The sequence below is a fragment of the Cariama cristata genome, unplaced genomic scaffold (genome assembly GCF_000690535.1).
Source record: "Cariama cristata isolate BGI_N322 unplaced genomic scaffold, ASM69053v1 scaffold7861, whole genome shotgun sequence".
Taxonomy (NCBI): domain Eukaryota; kingdom Metazoa; phylum Chordata; class Aves; order Cariamiformes; family Cariamidae; genus Cariama; species Cariama cristata.
Window position 1 is genome coordinate 32,989 of NW_009599760.1, and position 9,504 is coordinate 42,492.

At 36.4% G+C, this 9,504-nt stretch overlaps 1 protein-coding gene across 1 annotated transcript in view; it reads left to right on the forward strand.

The window, feature by feature from the left end:
• The window catches only part of CFAP74 (cilia and flagella associated protein 74), a 48,345-nt gene that overhangs the window by 31,624 nt on the left and 7,217 nt on the right, over positions 1–9,504 (forward strand). Inside the window, exons 22-28 of the mRNA XM_009709790.1 lie at positions 2,689–2,776; positions 3,303–3,476; positions 4,820–4,953; positions 5,576–5,852; positions 6,345–6,452; positions 8,505–8,665; positions 9,067–9,176. Coding sequence (XP_009708092.1) covers positions 2,689–2,776; positions 3,303–3,476; positions 4,820–4,953; positions 5,576–5,852; positions 6,345–6,452; positions 8,505–8,665; positions 9,067–9,176 — 1,052 coding nt within the window. The remainder of the gene's footprint in view (positions 1–2,688; positions 2,777–3,302; positions 3,477–4,819; positions 4,954–5,575; positions 5,853–6,344; positions 6,453–8,504; positions 8,666–9,066; positions 9,177–9,504) is intronic.

Consider the following 9,504-nt stretch of genomic DNA (forward strand, 5'->3'; position numbering starts at 1 on the left):
GTTCATGTCTCTCCTACCCATGCACATTTTCCTCCAAAATATGAATGTATTGATCTTGAATTTCGTGTGGCATTTTCTAGAACATCTTCTAAGATGCTAAAAGCCTTATCACAGCAAGTGTTTCTTCTCTATTTCGTGGTACATCTACATATACAAGCATAGCTCAGTTATAGGAAACAAAGAATTCCAGTTTTTAAAAACTTAAATACAAAAGCCCTTGTTGACCGCTGTTAATTTTATTTCCCTCATCATTGCCATCCTAAAGAATTTAGCAGGACATTTCTTTTCAAATGTGAATTAAATGATATAGATCTTAATTCTGGTGTACAGCCAAATGCTTCGGTGGCTTCTGCATTGATTGCTGCTACAAACTTGCTGCTTTTCTCATATAAGTTATCTAGTTCCATTGATGTAGGTATATTTGGATTTTCACTGCTGTGCTCAGCATCTCTGGATTATAAATTGAGAGTCTAATCACTGATTTTGAAATTTTCACCAGGTTACTATTCAAAGAAGTAAAAGTATTTACATTTCTTCCAATATCTCAAATCCTATCAGATTACAACAACAGTAACCATTATTATGCCATTTTTCAGTTCCAAAAGCTCAGATGCTGTAAAGCACTGCTACACTTAATGAGTAGATAGAAGCATAGCTTGGATTTGGAACATTAATCTTCCTTTGAAAAATGGGGAAGCTTCAGAAAGGAGATTTGATGAGATTAAGGCATTTCTGACAGACAAGATAAGTATCTGGCTGTTTCACTGTACAGATCAGTTTTCAAAGACCTAACACACAGGGGAAGTGCCTGTATGACAGAGAAAGATGAGCTTGCTACAAGCTGGTGTGAAGTACTGAGCTAGTGACGCAATTCTGTAAATGCCTCCTCATTGACTTAGTATTATAAGCTATATTAATAGAATAGCTATATTAAAAGTAACACAAAAGTAAAAAGAAACGCTCATTCAGCAATAGTAAGTGAACAGATAGATGACTGAAGGCTTAGGAAGTTCTCCCGAGTGTTCTGTGCACACTGAAATGCTTGGTCAGGTGTTACAATACTCATAACTTTCTGCGTGTTTGAAGCAGACATTGTCTGTTTATTTGAAGGCAAGCTCTCTAATCTGCTGACTTTCAGAATTCCCAAATACCACATCTTTTAGACTTTCTGCATTTGGAACTAGTCCTGCAGATGTTGGCAGTCTAAATCGAAATCTTTTGTGCTTCTCTTAGTTCTCTGAAAATGGCAGCTTCATGCTTAAAAGCAATTATCTGAAGGATTTCAGTATCTTTTCCCCAAGGCGTAACAGCTAATTTAGAGTCCATCACTGTGTATGTCCAGTTACAATTATTTTTTTCCCCTCTGGATTATTTTATAATAGATTAATTTCTTCTGCTAGTCTAATGTCCTGTGACAAAGTGAAAGCTGGTACTTAATTCCTACTGTATTTAACTCCAGTTTCTATCTTTAAACAAGTCAGCAATACCTTTGAAGATCACCTTCTAAAGTCACGTTTCAGACTTGCAAAATAACAACCAGCAAGATTTCAGATCACCATGGTGACTGAGTGGGTGCTATTTATTCATTAACTGTTCTTTAACAATACATTAAAAAAATGGCACGTAATTCCAGTAGTAGTAGTAGGAACATGATCACCGTGGAGACCTAAGAACAGGAAGCAATTCACTCGGATGCTGTAAGACACTATAAATAGACCGGCAGAGCTAAAAATGTTAGAGCTTTTGTATTGTCTTGGCTTGAAGCTCTGAAATTGAGCTTATGATAGCAAGATGCTTCAACTACAGAAAACCCGCATATTTCTCATAAATTACTAATCTGGTATATAATCAGACGCTATTGGTCTCCAAGTTTGTTTCACTTTATTTATGTCTCTGTGCTTTGTGATACAATTGGTTCTGCCTCAAACTGGCTGGTAATTAACTCACATCAGTGTCAAAAGGAAATGATTGCCTAGGTTGGGTTGGTTATGTGCTGTCGTTGCAGCAAAGATGCAGAAGGCTTATATTCTGATTATAAAGTAAGCTTTCAGTTTTTCAGAATTTTAAGTGACTGGATGGCATTTTTAAAAAGGATAAAGGGATGCAGACCTCTGTGAATAACTCCCTTAAATTTTCGTGTGTCCAAAATCCTGTCTTAAAAAAAAATAAAAAATAAATCCAGCACTAAGGTGTAGAAGGTCGATTATTCTAACTTCATTGGTAGATACTCTTGCAATCCACGCATACCTGCTCAGAGCAGATTGTCTGGAGCTATGCCATTCTATAGGAAATCTGACAAGTCCATAATATTTCTGATCTGACTGCATCTTCTTTTTCTTGGTCAGAAGGTGGAATTTCATAGGTCACTAATTTTTGATTGGCATTTTCTTCCACCATTTTCCCTAATATTTGTATATATCTTGCATACAAGACTTTAGTTAGACTTCACTTCAGTGAAGCATTGGGATTGGTGCTTAACCACCTATATGTGTGAGTACTCCTATTTGATGAGTACAAATACTGTGTTAAGATTAAAAGCTGTGAATAATAAAACTTTTAGACTTTAAGTGAGAGGCTTGGGGGTTTTCCTTTTGTTCAGAAATACATCCATCAAAAGTTTATTATTCCCCTTAGCTAGAAAATAGTAAAAATATTTTTATGAAACTGAATGTACTTTTTGATTTTTAGGCGCTCTCTTCCTGAAGATGCAGGGAGCTATTTTAATGAAGAGACAAGAATTCTGGAAGTTCCAGTGACAATACTGATTGTGGGTAAGGTTAGTGATTTTTATTATGCTGGTTATCAGACTGACAATGGATGTACATTATTTTGGTGAATGTTCACTTAATGCTATCTTAACTTAGATTAGTTCTTTACTAGTTGAAGTTAAGTCCTTTCTAGTTAGTGCTCATCTATTCCCTAGTAGTTTATTTTGTACCAGAGACTTACCAGATACCATAGCACAATCTCTTTATTCTGATCTGTACTGCAGATGTAACGTATTCTTACAGTTCACATTTCCTGGAGATGCAGGTGTGATTCCATTCTAGCATATGGAATTTGAGATACGGATAATATTTTTTTAATTTTGCTTATTGAAGAGACATTTCCTATTGCTTATTTTTGGAGAACAATGAGGCTGAAGTTCAAGATAGATATGCTACGTTTACATATGTTATTGTCAAGGAAGAGAGTAGAATAACTTTTTTGCAGTGACCTTTTTGGATGACATTTCATTTAAATCCTGTCCTTACAATGCTACAGATGGACGTTTTTATCCTGTGCTTTTGCATTTGTTTCAGGCTAAAAAAGTTAATTTTACTGTCCATGCAATCATTACTACTTCTGATTTGGAAATCAGTCCAGCACAAATCAATTTTGGATACTGCACAATCTATGAAGCTGTGCAGGCAAATGTTGTGCTAACAAACAAATCCATCTTGCCACAAGAGTTTGGATTTGTGGGACTTCCAGAGGTATGTAGTTATCCCACACACACCTCTTGTATCAAAATATATTTAATTATTATGAAAACATGTTTCAATGTGAGTGTAAATAAATCATGACAGGTTCTTGCAAACCCATGGAAGTACTTCTGCCTGCAGCACTGTGGAAACACGTGGATTAGTTCTTGTACTGGTTTGTGTAAACTTCATCTTGTTATACCCTAAGCATTTTCCAAGCACTGTAAACATCTTGAAGGAGATTTTACTTTTCTGACCTACGTAACATTATTAGGCTGACTTCATCCTATTAGAATACCTATTTCTTACACCAAGAAATCTACTAACAGAATACCTGGTGCATTTTCCGTTCAGGCTCACAGGTCGCTTATACTACTAAATCAAACAGGCTTAGGGATGTGGCTTTGGCCTTGAAGCTGAGGAATATCGCACAGTTTGCATCCAAATGCCTAAACACTTTGTCTTTTAAAGCAGGATGGCCATGGCCAAACTGCTTGCTGGGAACCATCCCCTGATCCATGGCTAGGTATTTTCTGTAAGTTGATGTGGAAGCTAAATTAATCACAGGAGCTGCCAATTTCGTGTGGGCTAGGTCTGCTAAATTTTCTTGTTTTGTTTTGTTTTTTGTTTTCAAAAAGTTAACTGTTCAAGCTTCTTAATAGCATGATGATTGCAGTGTGAAATAGTTTCGCATATTGGAATCGGAGCTAGAGGAACCTGATATTCGATTAGGCATTCTCCATTTCTCTGCTGTTTTAAGGATTACAATCAAGGAGTCAGCTAAAAGAAATTGGTATCTTCAGCTTTGTTGAAGCTTTACTTCACAGCATGTGTTTCATGATTAGCTTAAAATGTGGGGAGACATTCCTGAATCATCATCATCAACTCAAACACAAGCTGATATACATTTGTAGATATTAAACTGGTTCTTGTCACTATGGCTTCTGCACGTCATACAGGAATTGGCTTTTCAAAGATACAGGGGGAACTGTTGAGATTTTGCCCATATTTCATTCAATTGTCTATGAAGGGTAAATAAAAACACCATTAGAGAAAGGTGATTACCATAGATGGTAAGAAGCTGGGGAGGAGATTGTACTGAAGCCTGAGTTAATGGATTTAATGCCTTTCAAGTTACTTCAAGATTAGAAATCTGTGCGTCAGTCAGGCACTACTCACCAACTCAGATGAAAGCTGCTCACTAGAACGTTTCTGTTTCCTGACATTCGTATATTTAATAACAAAATTTTCTTATCTTGCCACTAATATCTTATTTTAATTTATTAATAATTTGATAATTTAACTCATACTTTCTTATTTTAATAACAATAATTTCTTATCCTGCCATTTTGAAGTTTGTTGAAATTCAACCCAATGACGGACTTGGAATACTTCTTCCCCTTGAAAACCTGACATTGGACATAATCTTTAAAGCTAACGAGGCAAAAGAGTACAGCTTTGAACTAACCTGCAAGTCGGAGATTAATAGGTATGTTAAGAAACTGATTGAGTAGTAGGCGATCTAGAAGTCTAAATCGCACTGGATTTCCACTGTTAAGCTAGTTCAGAAATTAAATCCCTGCCTACTTTGAAGAGGTAAGGCTAGGATAAAAATGTGAGGCAGGCAGGAATTCTCCAGTTGACAAGAGTTGCTCAGTGCCTGTTAGTTTCATCCTTTGTTTCCGTATCTGTCTTTACTGGGATGACTTTTTTTATCCCACCTGAAATTTATCCTTGTCACATATCCAAGCTGCAAGTTTGCCCCAGGTCATCTTAACCTGCAGTGCTCTGCTGGCTTTTTCAGTCAAATTACTGAAGAAATATTTTTTTTAAAATGCTTCATACATTAAGCTAATGCTACTAAAATAATGATGGCATAAACTTTGATTTGACTGGATGTATTTCCAGAAGTTCACAGAGGAAGAATTCAAGCAGGGACTCTAGCCAATTGTGCATTAAAAATAGATAGTATTATTGTTCATCTTTAGGCAAAATTCCCTTGCAAGCTTGAAATTCTGCTTAAATAGGGACTACAGGATTAGTTCCCTATTTTCCGGGCTGATTAAGAGACTATTTTATGCTGAGACAATTTATCATGTGTTTATTTTTAGACAATTCAAGCTGTCATGCAAAGCAGTTGGAGTCCACCCACCTCTTGAATTGTCTCATTCCTTAGTTCGGTTTGCTGCAACAGCTTTAAATGGTGTGTCTACAGCAACACTGTATGTGATGAATTCCCATGTGAGCGTCAACCACTTTACTCATGCTCTCCCAAGAATTGGCAACAGGGAAGTTGCCCCTGTTGGACCCACTTCATTTGAATTCTGTGTGCCAGAAGACTGTCCAGTGACAATTACACCTTCTGTTGGAACTGTGTTGCCTGGGAAGGTAAATTCTCTTTAAACGTCAAGCGTTCTGCCAAATCTTTTGATCATCTACATCCCTACAAATGCTGTCACTTGTAAATGAAGCTCAAAGCATAAATTATTATTAGAATAGGTAGAATATTTTGTGTTGTTTGAAATAACCTCTCATGCCTGACTTAAAACATTAGCCATCAAATCTGGCTAATGCTTTATGGGAGTTTTCACCCTGAATGTTCTTTGTCCAGTGTCGTCATTACGGTTTATTTGAAGAATGTTTAAATATCAGAATTATTGGTCATGTAAAATCAGCCCACTGTAACATAGTGGGCTTCAAAAAAAAGCTGCAAGTGACCTTATCCTTAGGATCATCTTATTCACTTAGGAAAAAAAAATTGTATTTTATTTGTCAATTTTTTGCTGCCACGTATATGCTGCTATTGAGCTTTGTAGGTATAACACACGTGTGAGGGCTGAATTTTGCCTATCATTCTTGTGTATGCTTTCACCCTCCCAGAAAAGCTCGATTCAAGTGTCCTTCAGACCAACATTGTCAGATCAGCTAATCAGAGAAGAGGCAGTTCGGAGGCTTTGCAGAGCAGCTGCGACAGGGGCAGAAATACAAGTAAGGAATGCTAAGAACTAGCACGTGCTGTTGGTCTCTTACTTCCAAATATTTATTTCTCTGGATAGTATTTTTATTGTAAAATTATTTGCATATTAATGAAGGCCAAACTCATGATCCATGTAAGACCTGCTGTAAAGGACAAGAGAATGACTGTACTGCTGCACTTAACGTGTAGTCTGTTCACCAAGCAATAATTTAATTTCATGCTAACAATTTCAAAAGCATTCCTAGAGGATTTTCTTGCAAATGCCAACTGCAAGTACTCTTAAAAAAATAAAGTTTCTACTCTTCTTGCAGATTTTCAGCATACATGGACTTTATGTGCAGTGCTGTGGGTCAGTTAATTTATGTGAGCACCTATGGTTGTCTTTAATTATGAGATAAATAGGTAAAATTCCCATGAGAGATACAGTCTTCTACTCATCTGCTCCAATAGAGGAACTCTTTTTTTTTTTTTTTTTTTTTAAGATGGGGTAAAATACATCCATTTCAACTTAACTTTACATTATTAGAAATGTCTGTAATAACTACTGTGTCTGTGGCTTGTTACTGTAACCCTACTGCTGTTACCTTGTTTCACGCATCCTTACCACCTCTTAGGTTCTGTATCCTTGGGCAAGGGACTGTGTATTTGTAAACTGATGTCTCGATTGGATTACTGGTGATCACCCTCAGCGTATAATCTCTCTGTGTGTGTATTTGCAGAAAAGGAAAAAAGATGAAAAGAGAGAGGGAAAGAAATTAAGCATTTCCATTGCCAGACAGCAGTCTTCCAGACAGCTTGTAAGGGATGAAGGCAGTAAATACCTGGCTTCCCTATATAGTTCTGAAGAAGCAAAATCCAAAGAATTAAAGCCTGAGTAAGTCAGCAAAAGCATCTTGTACTATGTAGACAACACTCTCTTTATAAATAGTTTAATAAATCTTCTAAAACCTATAGGTAGACAAGAAAGCAAACTGTAGAGAAAAAATAGCTTTCGCTATGTTGCAAAGGCTGCTTCCAAAATTAGTACTGCTTTTAAGCCACACAGCTGTACCCTCTCATGTAAGGCAAAGAATCCCTTTATGCATCAGAGGGATTGAAGACTTCAAAGAATGTATCAGAAAGCATGAGATGTGGCTGTATAGGAAAATTTGGCTGAACCAACAAGGGTATTATTTTAAAGGTCAACGAGAAAACTGAACTTAGTTACCAAAAGAAACTACTACTAATATACCTTTGCTGAATAGGCCTAACAGAGCTGAATACATTCAACCCCGATGGAAACCCTCTGATGCCCCATATCCATGGGTATGGGTTAAATTTTTTTTTTTGAGGGCTTGCATAGTCCATCATATTAGTCATGGTCATCTTCAGTCCTGGAAATGTAATTATGCTGCAAAACGTGCATTTTAAATAGTCATTTTACAATATGTGTCCCTCAGTGAGAATTAACATTAATAGCATGTGTTATCTAGAAATCCGGATACTGAGATGCAAAATCTGATACTTGAGGTCCCTGTTTGGCATACAGTTCAACTTTTTAGAACCATACTTCTGCCTAATCATGCTTAAACACCAGGCATTTGGCTGTACTGGTTGTTAGGCATTTTTGACTAAAATCCCAAGTTTATTGCAATCCTTTAATTATAATTTTTAAATACTTCCAGTACAGTTCATAAAAAATAAATTTTATATTTTAAAACTCCCTTTATGAAGTATTGCTTGGCATGTTGCATTAGCGAAATATGATCATGTGTGTTTACATATCATTGAAATGATGTAGAAGTACTGGAAGACACTGGAATACTTAGTGTATTCAACATAAGGAAATCACACTGATGATTTTGCAATCTTTAGTATAGCATCTATTATCTGGGTTTATAATTGTTATTCTCTTTTGGCGAGAAAAGCAAAACACTTAGTAGGATGGGTCCATTATTGTGCACGCAGACAGTCCCTTAGTTTCACTGTTATGTTCAATTTTGAATGTATGACTAAGAAACAGTAAACACAAATAGCTCAGATATTTTTTGATTTTTTTTTTTCTTGCTCTGTCACTTACTGAGATGATTCTTATTCCTGGATTTTCTAGTTGTGATGCTTATATGGCAGCCCAGGCTTTCCTGATGAGGAATTTCACTGGGAGGTTTGAAAAATACATCATACCGTGCTTTGTGGCAAGTGGACGTATCAGTGAAAAGAAAGGCTCTGAAAACTTGAGCTGCAGGTATTTGCAATTAGATATGTGCAATTCATGATAGCTCAGAAATTTGAGGAGGAAATGGCGGCATGTTAATTTATTCATTTGGGGAGGAAATTTGTTTTCTCATCTTAATTACTTCATAGGTCAGTGGTAGAAACTCATGGTTACAACCCACTAGTTGGTAAGAATTGAATACGTGAATATCAAAGCAGCTTAAAGAATAATTATGCAAAGAATTTAAGCCAGATGTAGTTCATCTTTCTGCTTAGGCATACACAAAAAAGTCAGCCCCCAGAAATTGTGTATTGTTTTGTAATACCAATTTAATGATATCCTCTGGTATGAACAGAATAAGAACAGATTTCTGACAATAGTTTTTATTTCTGTATGATCCAAGAGCAAATATCTTTTTACTATCCCTCTAGCCCTTACAACACTTTGTATTTGGAGTTGCACTGTCCAGCTGTAGCACCATCTGTTGTGGTCACTTCAGATAATGGAACAAACACAGTCAATTTTGGTGATGTGGCAGTAGGTATGAAATTTGAATTCAAGTTTTGAGCTCTTTCTGTCTCACGTTAGTTTCTTCTAAGCATAGTTTTGCATTGTCTTTTTACAACGTTCAGTTGATTTTCAAAAGCCAATGTAGAAATTAGCTCTGTAAAAAGTACTTAGGTGGAAAATGAGGAGCCTATTTGGCCAGCTGAGGCATGTAAAAAAGCAGACTTGATCCCAAAACATGGATCAGAAGCTCTACAAGTGACTGTCCAAATCTAAAAGTATTTTGGTGAGCTTTGACTAGTGTATTAGCCATAGAAATTGAATGAATGTTAGGCCCAGGTAGAAGCATAAGTAAGAAGCAG